The sequence below is a fragment of the Polyodon spathula genome, chromosome 7 (assembly GCF_017654505.1).
Source record: "Polyodon spathula isolate WHYD16114869_AA chromosome 7, ASM1765450v1, whole genome shotgun sequence".
Classification (NCBI taxonomy): Eukaryota; Metazoa; Chordata; class Actinopteri; order Acipenseriformes; family Polyodontidae; genus Polyodon; species Polyodon spathula.
The window spans coordinates 16692851-16708003 of NC_054540.1; the positions used below are offsets into that span (position 1 = coordinate 16692851).

At 37.5% G+C, this 15153-nt stretch overlaps 1 protein-coding gene across 1 annotated transcript in view; it reads left to right on the plus strand.

Annotated features, from left to right (window-relative positions):
• Positions 1 to 15153, plus strand: part of LOC121318262 (transcription initiation factor TFIID subunit 3-like) — a 56880-nt gene that overhangs the window by 34240 nt on the left and 7487 nt on the right. The window contains exons 3-4 of the mRNA XM_041254737.1: positions 4137 to 5965; positions 11056 to 11138. Of these exons, the coding sequence (XP_041110671.1) occupies positions 4137 to 5965; positions 11056 to 11138 (1912 nt within the window). The remainder of the gene's footprint in view (positions 1 to 4136; positions 5966 to 11055; positions 11139 to 15153) is intronic.

Genomic DNA, 15153 nt, shown 5'->3' on the forward strand with positions numbered 1-15153 from the left:
CTAGCCGACATAGAGTGCTACATTTTGGCACTGTCACAGAACAAGCCACGGTGAACACAATGACAAAATATACTGCATTGGGGGCACAGTTGAAGCACAATCTCACTTGGATAATTATCAGTAAATGTTCTCACCCAGTAATACTCTACAATTCTGAATTATTGAGCCTTTAACAGCACCACTGTACCTATAACAGAATTTGGCAAGATAAGTCACAGTAGGCATAGTAGTCAGCCCTGTATATAAAGTTATTTGGGACTTAAAACCTATTGAGTCTTTTTCATTCTCGATGTGGGAATTGAAAATTAATGAAAAAATCCTTAGTTTTTTTTTTAATTGAGAAAATGGACTGTGTATCTTTAAATAGACTAACCATCATTAAATAATTACAGCAGTCATTATCATTAATAGAATACTAAGGGTTATCTGTCGGTTAATACTTTGGTAATAGAATTGGCCCTCTCCGTCGTCTCTGAGTTTTCTCTTTACAGTGGCTGGTGTGCAGACAGAGCTGTACACAGAAGTGATTATGGGAAATAAGGGAGCCACTTGAGGCCAGCTGAGAGAAAAGTAGACCTTATCTCAACCAATTAATCAAGGAACTCATATTGTGGGGCAATTATTCAAAGCTTATTCAAAAGTAACTTGTAGCCTGAGGTTCAGAAACTTTTTCCAGAGTTGTTGTCAAGGTCATGAAAGGACTTTGGGCCTGGTGCTGTCACTTTGAAGGAGAGCCTGATTTAAAAGGAAAATGGAAGCACCAAGGGTAAAGTGTCCAATCACTTACAGTAGCATTTCTGCTTGAACAAGTGTGTTTTAGTTCTCTCTCCTGAATAATGTGGGCACCCTTTTACAGTTCATTCTCTACTAATGTGAGTGTGCAATTAACATTCCTCAATGGCAGTACTGTGAAATGAGTGGTGGAAAAAACATTAAAGTGCACTAAACTTTGATGTAATTCTGACTGTTTTTGGCGGCATCTGTGGGGCACACTAACCTAGATTGGGCTTTTGTGCCTGTGACAGGGCAGCAAAAACATGGGCATGTATGCATTATTATCAGGTGGTTATTATTTATTGTTTGTTTATGTAATCTGTTATATAATTTAAATAAACAAATAAAAAAAAAACAATCAGGTCACATCTGAGACGACATATCCCATTTAGCTGCTGGCAGCAGCAATACTGCAATTTTAATTAAGCAAATACCATTTCCAATATTATTCATGTTAAGTGCAATCATATTTTGTTTATTAGAGCTTCTTTATCATTCGATAGTCGATAGTTTCCTCTTTTGAAATAAACAGTAAATGCACCCAGCACATCACAAGCAAATGTTCCTCTTGCTACAGGTATAACACATGAGTAGAAGTCTTTTGGGCGTGTTCCCTAGAGTTGAGTGGTTACTGTAGCTTAGTAAAAAATTGTACTATTCACTATATTTTAATATATATACTTAACAAAAGTATTCTTTACTTTTAAAAAAATATATGCCATGAAATCTATGATCACAAAGAAACCAGGGGTGGTACTGCCAGTTTGGTTACATTCTAATATGGGTCACAAAAACTGGCCTAGCCAAATTCTATCCATGAAAAGATCTTCAGTCCACCGGTACATCAGGACATCTTTGTAAAGCTCTTCTGTTTTCTCTTATCGTTGTCTTGCTTACCTTTTTATTAGTTAAAATAAATAAATAAGTCCATGAATAGCAGTGCATATCAGTCAGCCGCAATTGCATAGTTGGTCTCTCGTGTATAGGGAAAATATGTCTTTACTTCACGCAAATTAGTAATGTTATTCTTGTTTATGTTAAGCGTTAAAAAACAGTGGTAAGATATAATCACAAATAGACAACTGTGCCCTTAAAATGACTCTGTTGACCGCTTTTATCTTGCATTGTGTAATTCTACTGTGTTTGTGCAGCTGGACATTGTGTATTGCATTCACTGATACAATAGATGGCACATACTGTTTCTGGGTCCAGAAAGAGGTAATAAAATGCAAATAGTACTTGTGCTGCTTTTCAAATTAAATGTCAGAATATAAAATATTGGCAGTCTCATTTTACTGCAAGAAGGAAACAAATACATATTCTTAAATGCAATTCTTATTATACTGCAGTAATCCTTGCTGAACAAAGACCTGTGATTAACGATAGCAATTTATTGTATCTTGTAGAAGGCAAGGAAGAAGGGACATCATTGTTATCATAATTCATATCATAAATAACAGAAGAGAGCCAATCAGAAGACTCTGGTGGTATCAACCAAATAACCTTTGAGAACAATTACCATAGAGTGTAGCCACAAAAACCCTAAAGTCATAATGTTATCTTATCCCTTCTATGGTTATAGGATACAACTGTATTAACATATAGATTAGGCCATTTATAATAGTTGGTGTCATTTCAGGTCGTCTTGTTTAAAAAGCATTTTTAATGTTTTCGTTTTACAGAACTGTAGGTCGAAGTGTATTCTGAGAGATTATAGTACTGTATAGCATTTATTTTTTGCTCCCATCTCTGAACTATACCAGGTTGAAACACATTTTAAGACAATTCTCAGTAGTATAGAAAATGTGAGTGTAATAGTCAGCAGACAGAAATCATAAGACGTACTGCAGATATTTTTAGAGATGCCAAATACTGTAAAATATATCCGTGTCACAAAGACGGCCGGAGTGAGTGGCGTCAGACCAGAAGCAGGAAAATAAACAAAACAGGACAGATGAGTTGAATTGATGGTGGCGCTTTCTGGCGCCGGTTTATTGAAAAATAAAACGGGCTTAACAAACACGAAAACACAGGACATGACGCTCTACGCCAAAATAAATAGACAAACAAAAACGGACTAACACTTAACAAAACGGTACACGGACAGACACACTGACAAACACGGTGAGTTGATAAATTAACAAGTATCGTGCTGGTCCCACCAGCACGCAATAGCAATTGTAATTCTCCTACTCTCTCTCCCGTTCTCCACTCACCGAACACCCAACCCCGAATATGTGACAACGTGCATCTATATATACTGTTGTGCTGGGATTCAATTACCAATTAATTATTCACTTGAATCCCAGCACGTGAATTAATACAGTGCATTCCCCGTGCTCACATATTACTACATTTTACTTGCACGTGAAGTGCTGTGCAATCCTCGTGCCTAAATACACATATACATTTTTAAACACTCGTGTTACACAGACCCGTTTATATCCCGTGTACCAATGTCTATACACCAACATTTAAACACACCACACGCAACACATAACGGATAATATACACAGGGGCGGGCACTTTGTCACAATCCTGTTCCTGTGTTTTTTTTCTTTTTTTTTAACTTTTAACTGGAGTTCCTTTGTATAAGTCATTACTGTGCATTACAAGTGTTTAACTCCTCCAAAACCATCACAATTAGTGCAGATCTAAACATTAAACAAAAGGGTGTTGATTTGATTGATATGCTATTGCACTCTGTTCTCGCAGTGTACTTCAAACTGTAAACATATATCCTCTGTTTTTATTGAAAGGAATAATCTTTTCATATTGTTAAGAATAGACTTCAAGTTATTGACTCATCACCAGTGCCATGACATTCATTATTTTTTAGGTAGATCAATTATTTTTAGAGAGCAGATCAACCCAGATGAGTATCTTTCAGCTGACTCTAGCAACTTCAATACAAGTCCTTTACTGCATAAAAGGGAAGGCGTTGTGTTGAATTTCAACACCATTTTACTTCATTTCCTGCAGTGAGTGCAGACATCTTTCCTGTGGCTTCTTTAATAAAGGTACCCCTACTATAATTAGGGCTTATTGAAAAGACTCCACAGTGAAGAGGAAATCAGCCAATTAAAAGGCCTCTATTGAGGAAAGTAATGCGTGACAAAGTATTATTAAACCATTTGCTTCTTTTGTTTGTGTATTTCATTAATTGGAACACTTTATTTTAAGAATATACAGCATTGCATATTTACATATGTTTTAATAAGCCTTACTTTTTTTAATATCTTCTGCAAAAGTGATGCATTGAAATGTATCTGTTAAGGTGCTCCTTATAGGCTGCACATTTTAATAATTTAAATAAAAGAAAATGTGCACACTATAATTTTCCTAATATTTTTATGTTACAGAAGAGGAAGAGGAGCAGGTTCCTACAGATGGTGGCACCTCAGCAGAAGCCATGCAGGTTCCTCTGGAAGAGGAGGAAGAAATGGAAGAGGAAGAGGATGTCAATGACGAGAACTTTTTGGGCAAGAGACCTTTGGGAAGTCCTGACTCAATGGAAATGCCAGTCATGAAGAGACCACGATATGCAGGTCTCAAAACAGAAAGCCCAGAAGGGGGGATGGAACCAAGAGAGCCTCTTATATCTATCAACCCTCAAAAGGTGCCACCCATGCACACTCCTGTAAATACACATGATAGTTCCGGGTCTTTGTCTAGATCACCTGAGCCCCTGGTTTTGGCACCACCCTCTAAAACACAACTGCCTACCCCAAAAACAGACTCCAAGCATGGTACTCCTAGAGCAAAACCGAAAATAACTTCGCCCGGACAAAAGATTAAATCCCCGAAGGGGTCTAATTTGACTTCTGCTACTGGAAGTCCTATACGATCTCCAAAATCTGGACCTAAAGAGAAAAAATCACCAGGGCGAACTAAAAGCCCCAAAAGTCCCAAGGTTTCGTCGCATTCCACAGCGAAGGTGGACACCCCAACAAGAACACCTTTAGCAGCACTGAGTGAAAAGATGGGAAAAGAAAATATACATTCAAAGCAAGGGCAAGCAACATGCGAGTCTGAGAAGCAAACTACTGATAATCAGTTAAAGACATTTTCTGTGGCTGATAACACAATTGATGACTCTATTGACGCAGTGATTGCCTGGGCTTGTGCGGAGAGGGAACCTGACCCATTCGCATTTTCATCGGGGTCAGAATCGGAGGGGGAAATCCTTACAAGTCCTAGACGACTTACGATTTCTGAGCCAACCACTCCCAAGTTGATGCTAAGCACAAATAGCATCAATAAGGGTAATTCAACTCCTGTTCCTTCTAGTTCAGATAACTCTTGGACAATGGATGATTCAATTAATGAGGTCATAAGAAAAGTTAACTTGGGCACTCCTTCAAGTGTACCTTCCAATCCTCCATATTTATCTTCGCCATCTGCTTCACCACCAACTCCAGAACCACTTCTCAAGGTCTATGAGGAAAAGACAAAGCTGGCTGCTTCGGCGGACGTGAAGAGAAAACTGAAAAAAGAACTGAAGACCAAAATGAAGAAGAAGGAAAAGGAAAAACAGAAAGAGAAGGAAAAGGACAGGGATAAAGAAAAAAGTAAGGAAAAAAACAAGGAGAAAACCAGGGAGAAAGATAAAGACAAGGATAAAGAATCCAATAAGGAGGCCAAGATACAATGGAAGGACTTCATCAAAGAGGAGGACCATGAACCTATCAAATTCAAACTAAAGGACTTTGAAGAAGTGGACACCAAGGCTAAAATAAAAGAAGGTGGTTCAAAAAAGGACAAAGAGAAGCGCAAGGATAAGAAGAAAGATAAAGAAAAGAGTAAAAAGGATAAAGAGAAGAAAGAGAAGGGAAAAGATAAAGTTAAGTTGGAGAAGCTGAAGATTCCTTCAGTGCCTCTCCTAATGTCTCTTAAGGAGACCTCATTGCCACTGTTCAGCACTCCTACCGGTGTTAGGATCTCCTCCATGTTGCCTTCATTGTCATCTATGCTCCCTGAAAAACTGTTTGAGGAAAAGGAAAAACCTAAAGATAGGGAGAAGAAGAAAGAGAAGAAGGAAAAGAAGAAAAAGAAAGAGAAAGAAAAGGACAAGGACAAAGACAAGGAAAAGGAGAAAGTGAAGGAAAAGGAAAAGGAAAAGGAAAAGGAAAAGGAAAAGAAGGAGAAAGAGAAGAAGGAAAAGGAGAAAGAAAAGCACAAGCATGAAAAGGTAAACTACTTTATAATAGTCATAGTCGATCTATATATATATATATATATATATATATATATAGGGCTGTCAAGTGATTACAATTTTTTATTTGTTAATTTATGGGCATTAGTTGAGCTATCGATCTGTGCACATTTTTAATAAAGGTAACGATCTTATAGTGGCCGTCCTGCATAATGATACTAAAAAATCAATAGACTCTTAAAAAAAAAAAGAAACCTAGGAGGAATTTGGTCTTTTTAAAAGCATTTTTTAAATTATTTTTGCAAAACCAGGTCAGAACTTTGGCTTTCGTATTGTTTTAATTTCCAATTATGTACCACCTCTGCTCACTCAGGATTGGACACCTGCAGAACAAAGGGCAAGTATTTGACTCCCCATTGGTTAAACCTACTGAATACCTTCAATTTTTTATGTACCGCCTCTGCTCACTTATGATTGGACTGGTTGAAACACACTTCTACGTCTAAAGTACCAACTAAAATAAAATATATGTGTTTTCTTTTAAGACGTGCTGCAAAAATTTAACATTTTTACAAAAGATACTAGATGAGATCAACTCTTTAGACAGTTTATCTGTTAGACAATTAGTTAATCGCGCAGCATAATATATATATATATATATATATAGATATAATATATCTATATATATATATATCTATATATATATATTATATATATAATCACAATACATAACAACTGTTGAATAGATTTTATGTATCTAGGCTTTCATATCTGTCTCTCCATCAAGCCAAATCTCATCCGTATAGCAATATGTTTGTGTATGTAACATACAGCATAAAAAATAATAATAATAATAATAATACATGTTGATTTACATAGGTAACTTAAGTCCATCTTTTGCTGCAAGAATTCTGAAAAATGATTTTTCTAAATCTCTTGATCACTTAAATTTTTTGCAAGCCTGCTTCGCTGATGTCCTGGAAAAAAAAATAGAGTTAAGGTTTTATCAGTAAGTGCCCCAAGGTATGTGGCAAAGAAGCTAAATCCCGAGAGATTAGTAGAAAAATGCAGTACACTGCAATAAGGGGCTTATATGACTACTTGTATTAGTTCAGGTGAAAAGAGTATTGCTTTTACATAAAACTGGACAAATCCACTGACAATGTATTTCTAGTCAGCTACAAAGAAATCGTATATCTCAGGATTTCACCTCTTCGTTGGTTCAGTAAGCTTTGGAATCTAAATACTGTTTGACTGGACCACATTCCTGGTAATAATACCTTGTGCAAAATACTTTATTTAAAAAGTTGTTCTTTTTGTGTTTAACCTAGTAAGATACTCATGATTTTAGAATATAGATAAACTTAGGGGGTAAAATGCAACGTTATCTTGAAGTCATGAGTAATCTCAATAAATACTGTACAGTCTTTAATGGTAAAGGGGTAAGCATTAAAAAAAGAGCCTTCCATTTTAACTGCAATGTTACTTTGAACTACTGCAGCAGGGTTCTCTCCTGGCCTTTTCAGCCGAGCGGCGATAACCTACGTTCTGTCTGCCACAGTGAAAACCATAGTTAAAATGGACACGAAAACCGCAGTTACCTCGACTCGGGACAAAGAAATACTTCTCATAGAGTTTTATGAAGGTTGGTCGACATCATTTTAATTTGGTAGGAATTTGATAACAACCAATGCAGGAAGAGTTACTTTTAACAAGTTTTTAAAACTTCTTAAAGTCTTTGGTCCAGCTGTCGTTAAGTATGGGGAATAAAAATGTAGCTGCTGTAACTCTGCTAAACCGATGCCCATATTGTGTTATTTTGTTACCTTTTTTAAAGTGTTACTCCATAGCACTGTGATAATATAACCATAAAAGGTCATTTTTTATTATGACTGACAAAAGAAAAAAAAAACAATCGCTTTCTATACATCCCTGTGTAATGGGTATACATGTAGCATGTCATTTAAAAAAAATGTGTAGATAAATGGTGTCTGCCAATAAATAAATAAAATATGTTGTATTAGTGTATATTGTACTTGTTCTCAACTCTATAACTGGTTATATCGTCGCTTTGAAGCTCATTCAGTAAACTGTGAAAGCAGCCTTTTTCCTGTTGCTGTAAGAGTCACTTAACCCAAATGCTGTTTCGATGGCGTCTGTGTTTTTCTTCATCTTCTAACAAATTAATTAATAGAAGTGCACTTATAGCCCTTTTTTGTTTAATGGCTGCCGTTTCAAACTGTTAATTTACTGTTAATTCTAGAACCACGTAATATACGTCTTAAATATGATTGGATATTGCTTGGATTAAAGACAATTTGTATCGAATGTGAGTTGCCTGTTCGTTGTATCGTGTAACAGGTCAAATCCCCAGTGGTGACGTCACAAGCAACACGTTGCTACAGTTTATATTGCCAGCGCATTGACTTGTGTATCAAGTCCTTAACGATGGTTCCAGTTGGATTTGTAGCTGGACTGGGGTGTTTACGCTTCAACCTGTGTAGCTTTGAATTTTTCTTATTTTTACTGTGATTGGCTGCAAAGACAACAGGGCTAGCCAGAGATTGGATAATGTTAGTTTTTCTTGTGTACGGTTTTATAGTAACTGAAGACATTGTTGTTGGAAGTTTTAAGGGAGATTTTATATCTACTACTGTGTACTACACCAGTTGTAGGAGCTGCATGTAGGTAGAGCAGTGCTTTCAAGTAAGGGATGTATGAGATTGGGCAAGGTTAGCAGGGGTTTTGATGAGGTTAGGCAGCTACCTGGAAACAATGTTCCCTCAAATTATTATTTTTTTTGTACTGAGCAAACTACAAACTTCTCTGAGCACTACTTTTCTGTCAATGGGCAGCTTAGTTCAATACTAAATAAGTGACTTATAAGTGATAAGTCATAGTTAATATAAACTGCCCTACTAAACAATGATAACCAGCAAACGTGATTGTCAGTAAATAAGAACATAAGAAAGTTTACAAACGAGAGGAGTTTGTAAACTAGTCCCTAGTCCTAGTCCTAATCCTAGTCCCTTTAAATGCAACACATGCAACAAATAAAATCAAAAACATCAGCAAGAACAAGGCACTATAAATGTTCAAGATTTTAAATCAACTAAGGTTTAACGTCATCTGAGCACACTTTCCATCCTTTCAGCTCCTTCATATTAATTGCCAAAACAAGGAAATATCATATCGCACTTACACACAGTATTATCTACGATCACAGAGAAATGCAGGAAGCGCACACCAATGCACTTATCAAAAAGTGCACGTACTACTATGACATAAATTTTTTGTACTATTTTTTTTATTTTAAATTATGTTGTAAAGATGTTGCCATCTCTTCGCGTTTTAAGCTAGTGAGGTCACTTGTGTTGTGTTGTAGGGATTTATGTTTCTATTTTTTTTTTTTAAATAAAAAGTACTGCTAACTTTGCAACAATGTTATACCGCCTACCTTTTTGTTTTTCCTTTGTGTTTGTTGCTGTAACTTAACATGCAGTCCAAATTATTATTATTATTATTATTATTATATAATAATAATAATAATGATTTGCAAGCGCCGTCAGTGGGTGAGCACTGCATTTCTTAAAACACACTCGATTGGCTATTGCTAGGTAGCTCTTCTCTTAACCAATAGGATTTCCTCGATGTCCAAACTGATATATGCAATGCAGGTGATTGATACCTCTGCGGCGGTACTTAATTTATATCCAGAAAAAAAAAAAAAATAGGGTCCTAAAGCTAGAGGAGTGCAGTGTGTGAGATTTTATGAAGAGAGTGTATGCGGTGCTGCGTGGCCTGATGTTTTCGGTGAGTGGCACCTGCCAGACTGCTGCACGGCCATGCATGCATTCATAGGGTACATTGCCTGGAAAGGTAATGTTATTGTGCTTATTTTTTTTTCTAATTCTCATGCTGTAAATTCATTGATTTTAGAAATTTGAGTTACTCAAAATGTAATCTGTACAAAGTTCCAAATTGGGTGTAATTCCCCACACTTCCTTTTTAATGTCCAGTACAAGGCTGTTCATTACTGTCCTTATCATGTTTCTCCACTTATTCTTAACTGCAGATTTGGAATCCATTGGAGTGCTGATCATTGTGATAGCTGTTAGGGCCAGCTAGAATTCAAATGCTATGCAATTTTCAAATATTTTCATTATGTGTATTGTGTTTATTATTTAAGTATAAGTGCAAAATGTGTAACCACGCAACCAATTCAGTATCATACAAAGGCATGTTTTCTGTGTACAGTTTTATTTGGTAGTAAAAGGGTTAACAAATAAATAAATAATTACAGTGGAAAGGATGTTTTTATATTAAACATGAATGTGAAAATCAGATTATGAATAAAAAATTGTGTTTTCTAACCTTGGAGCATCTTGCGTTAAATACAAATGTTGTATTTTTAAAGAAAACGTATTAAACCAGTGGTTCTGTCTTTTTAGAGCTGTTTCTGCTTATATACAGGATAGACATATAATTAAAAAAAACAAAAAAACAGCAAGAGATAGGAAACTTAATATTTCAGAAAAGTTTTATAGGAAAATGGAGAATTCGTCTGAAACTAACCAAAAAATTACCAAAACAAACAAACCTCATTTTGAAAATCGTGAAAAATATTAGGAAGGACAAAAATTCATTCAGGTGAAATTTGTACAACAAGCATTCTGCGACACTTCTAAGGTAATAAGCCTTACAAGTGGTATCTTCATTGCGTTACTGTGACCTATATCACCTGATTGGTTCTTATCTTCCAAGTGCAGTACTTTGTTTTCATTGTAGAACATACCTGTAACTATCTGAACATTCCGATCGGAGTTCAACTGGGAAGTAAAGGAATGCAGAGTGTTTGTTTGTTATGTCAGTACGTTTTTTTTTTTTTTTTTTTTTTTTTTTTTTTTTTAATAACTAAATTAAATAAAAATGAGTGACATTACTTTTGATTCTGAAAAATAAAATTGTTAACAATGACAAATCATTGACTTTCATTCATTTTCATTCACCATTTTTACAGGAAAGTAGTATAATATTGACCAAGATACAACCAAATTTCATGTTGAGGTTTGTTTGGGTTAGTACTTCTCATAATAAATTATAATGTTATTCCTAATCTGTTTCAGATAAAGACGGAACCTTCTGTTACAGCTCTGACTCCTGTTATCCCCAGGCTGACCCTAAGGGTTGGGGCTGGCCAGGACAAGATGTAAGTACTTTACTGTGTTTTCAGTACAAATGTAGTGACTAATTCTAACTGGGGATACAAGTTGGTTATGATCGGTCCAGTTTTTAAATAACTGCACCACTGCTGCAACCCCCCACCACCCCTCAAATTTCCGTGAGGTTTGGAGGCTGTGCCCTGAAAATTGTAGACATTCTGCTACCCTGCTGCTCACCGAAGCATCTAATTTAAAGCAGCTTCCAGATATTTTGTTGTACACAGTATCCCTTTCACTTCTTTTACAGCTTCACCCAGTACTGCTTATTCAGTTCCGTTTCATAGCTTCGTGGACCTCAACTATCATTTTATTTTCTTTCAGTATTTTTGCATTTGGCTGTTTCAGTCAGTTAAGCGTCATTATGTGTATTTTTTATTGGGTCTACACAGAGTAATTTAACAGATTCAACAACTCAAACTTCGAGCGACAGCTTTTCACTCCTTAGGATGCATCTATTTATTTATTTATTTATCTATCAAAATGTTTAGGCTTTATGACACTTGCGGATGCCTGCTAGTACTAGCACCAAAACCTTTCATCAGCAAACCTAAAAAGAAAAACAGCCCTAGACTCACAACACCTAGACTAGGTATGAAGCCATTGTTATCCCTACTGAGGCCAATCTTGTCTTGTCTTGTCATCTTGTCTTGTCACTTTGTTACCATATTACAATTATTAAGGGATGTTAATATGAACAGTTGTGGCAAAGTGGTTGGTAAGGGGAACAGGTGTAGCGGTGATGCGGTGCAGGAGTGAACAACAGACAACAGTGATTCAGTGAACAAAGTGCTTTAATTCGTAATCCAGGTCTGGTGACCGATAAATAATAACTCCCCGGCTATACACAACAATGTGTATAGCACGGGGATAACAAACTGGGCACATTCCCGAACAAAAACGCAAGACGCGGTCACCAGTCCTGGGTGCGTGCAGATGTGCAGGTGCTCGTTGTGGACACAGGTTTGTGTGAAGTGCAGTGATGCTCCGGATAGTGCAGACCCTTTTTCGACAGCTCCGGAGAAGTGCTTTAACTGTCTATAGTGAAAAACACAAACAGTTAACAAAAACACACAGAAGACATATTTTCTCTTTAATTTCTGAGCATATCTGAGGGATATGCAACTCTTGCGCGTGATTAAAAAAATAAAAAATAAAAAATGCTACTTCTCAAATTATACATGGAATTTGCGTTACAAGAATTTAAAACTCTTCTACCACTTTAGGTTAACTGTAGAACTTCGTGAGTCATGCACAGTTCAGCAAGATAGATATGGTGCATGAAGTTTATCAAACATGATCCGAATGCATACACCGTGATACGTGGGTGTATGTAAATTTCCAGAAGCGACAGTAGCCTTAAATACTAATCTAATCTAACCAGCACTGTAACATGTTTGCCGTCATGTTTTTTACTGACTAAAAGCCAGAAATGTTGACATTTATTTATTTGTTTGTTTATTTATTTGTTTGTTTGTTTTAAGATGTATTTACTTTTTAGTAGCGTAAATGTTTCTTGATGTTTGCTGAAAAATTGAAATAGATCTCAATTGGTAGGTAAAGCTTTAGATTAGATTAGATTGTAGGTCTCACCAATTTAATTAAAAAAAAAAAAAAAAAAAGCACTTCTCCTTAATGAATTCAGATTTTATTAGTTTCTGCACAGTTTAAACATTTGAGTGTTTTTTAAAACAATTTGTTATCTCTGCTGCTTGATCACAAATTTAGTTAACTTAAGTAGCTACGTAGAATTTCTTATCTGTTAAAAGCCGCATTTAAATTCCCCCTGATATAAATCTTGGTCAGGTAGTCAGAATAGTATCAGTGTGTCTAGGACATCCATTATAGTTAAGAAACTTGTATTCAGATTGAAAGTTTTGTTGAAATAGTCCTTATATTAAATTTCCTAGATGTATGGAAATATGAGTTAAGCAAAATGTTTTTACTTACTGAGAAAGAGAAATGTCTGGTTTCACCTCAGAATTCAAGGCTGTCTTGATCGTCTATGCTTAACATCTACTCAATTCTTTATCACGTATAACACAAACTGGCATGCAGTTACCGTGCTCATGAATAATCAAGAAATAGGAATGTGCACAATTGAGGTGAATTACTAAATTCTTGAAGGGGATTTCCATTGCATGAGAGTAGATGTTAAACTTCATGCTGATTTGAACTCTGCTGTCGTCAAGGTAAGCACCAACTAAGACGTAGCTTTACAGTAAACTAATGTGAGCCATCTGCATCTCCATCCACTTGTGTTGCTTTCCATCTGATGATGTAGGTATCCTTCTGTTGATTGCTGAAGTGTAATGCTGGCTCCAGGGACAAGCTTATTTTGCCTCCAGTGCATCAGCACACACAATGGCTGCGATGCTGACTCCGGGGATCAACCCAGTGCGGTCTCCTCAGCGCATTAGCATGACAACCGTCTGGATTGAGCCAAGTAGGGTACATCTCTGGGGTCTTCAAGTGGGCACCTTCCATCCCGCCTGTGTTTCGTCAACTAGCCCATGACACCTCAAGAGGGCTCAGCAGTGATTCTGGTGTCCCAGCATCACCCCCTCCATCCCCCAATCAGCTCAGCCCAGCTTACTTACCCGTACATCAGTGTTGCTTTCTTTCTATTGTGCTTGAGATCCCCATCCAGAATCTTTCTGTCTCAACCACAGCCTGTTGCTGCTCCTTTTTGCTGCCTCAGATAAGTTCTGTGTTCACTGTGCGACGCAACTCTTGGCCACTGAACACGACATCTCTGAGAAACTGGGTTGTAGAGTGTGCCACAAATCCTCGACAACCCACCTCCACTGGGTAAACTTGGACTCTCCATCCTCACTGTTCTGCTTCAGCAGCTAGTTGAGCATACTGAAGTTTCTTTCTCTCATATGCCTCATCCACAGCATCCTTCCATGGCACTGCTAACTCTACCAGATGAACAAAGCGTGCTGATCCAGACCACAAGACAATGTCTGGTTGAAGGTTAGTGGTGGCAATCTCAGGTGGAAAAATAAGCCGTTGACCAACATCTTCCAGCATCTACCAGGCTCTAGCAGCTTCCAGGTCTCCTGGGTGAGGCTTGGTTTTAACACCTTTTCTTGGTGGTTGCTCTCCTGGAGGGAGGAATATTATCTTTTGTGTGTAATGCTTTGATGGAACTTGTGGCAACTTATTGGTCAGGTTACGCTTGTCTTCCAGTGCTAAGGCCAAACATCGCAGCACCTGGTCATGGCGACAAGTAAACCGTCCTTGGCTAAGACCCACCTTACATCCTGACAAAATGTGCCTTAATGTTGCAGGTGATGAACACAAAGGACATGAAGGATCCTCACCCACCCAGAGGTTTAGGTTCTGTGGTGATGGGAGAACATCATATGTTGATCTGATGAGGAAACTGATCCTGTTCTGTTCCACTGTCCCTCTTGCCAGCCGATCTTGCATTGTTCCACACTCTCCCATCTCATCCATTCTCCTTGCTTGGCCTGGGAAACAGCCTTTGCACACCTGATCCACTCCTCCTGCTTTTGCACCTTGTTGACTACCAGCTTTCTCTGTTGAGCTGGGGTTGCCTTGTGCCATGTAGGAGGAGCTGAACTGAGACCAAGACCCCCTTTTCCATGTTGAACTTGCCCCATAATATCTCTGATTCGAAGGGCAGCCTTAGCATCTTCCACAGCTTTCTTTGCCGTCCATTTTCTTCCAGTTTTCAACACAGGTGCTGCCTCCCTTATGCATTTGTCGCGTGAATCTACTAAGTCAGACCAATCGGATTTTGACGCACTTAAACTCCTCGGTTAGAGCAGAGATTGGTAGCTGCGGTATTCCTTTACCATAAAGTCCCACTCTGCTGAGGCAGCGTGGAACTCCCAACCATTTCCTGACGTGTGAACTGATTAAAGCTTCCAGCTTCTCAACTGTTGTCAAGGAAACCTTGTACACAGTCAGTGGCCATAGCAGTCTTGCACCAGTTTCAGTTTCACAGATTTTCTGTGTGGAACAAATATGCGA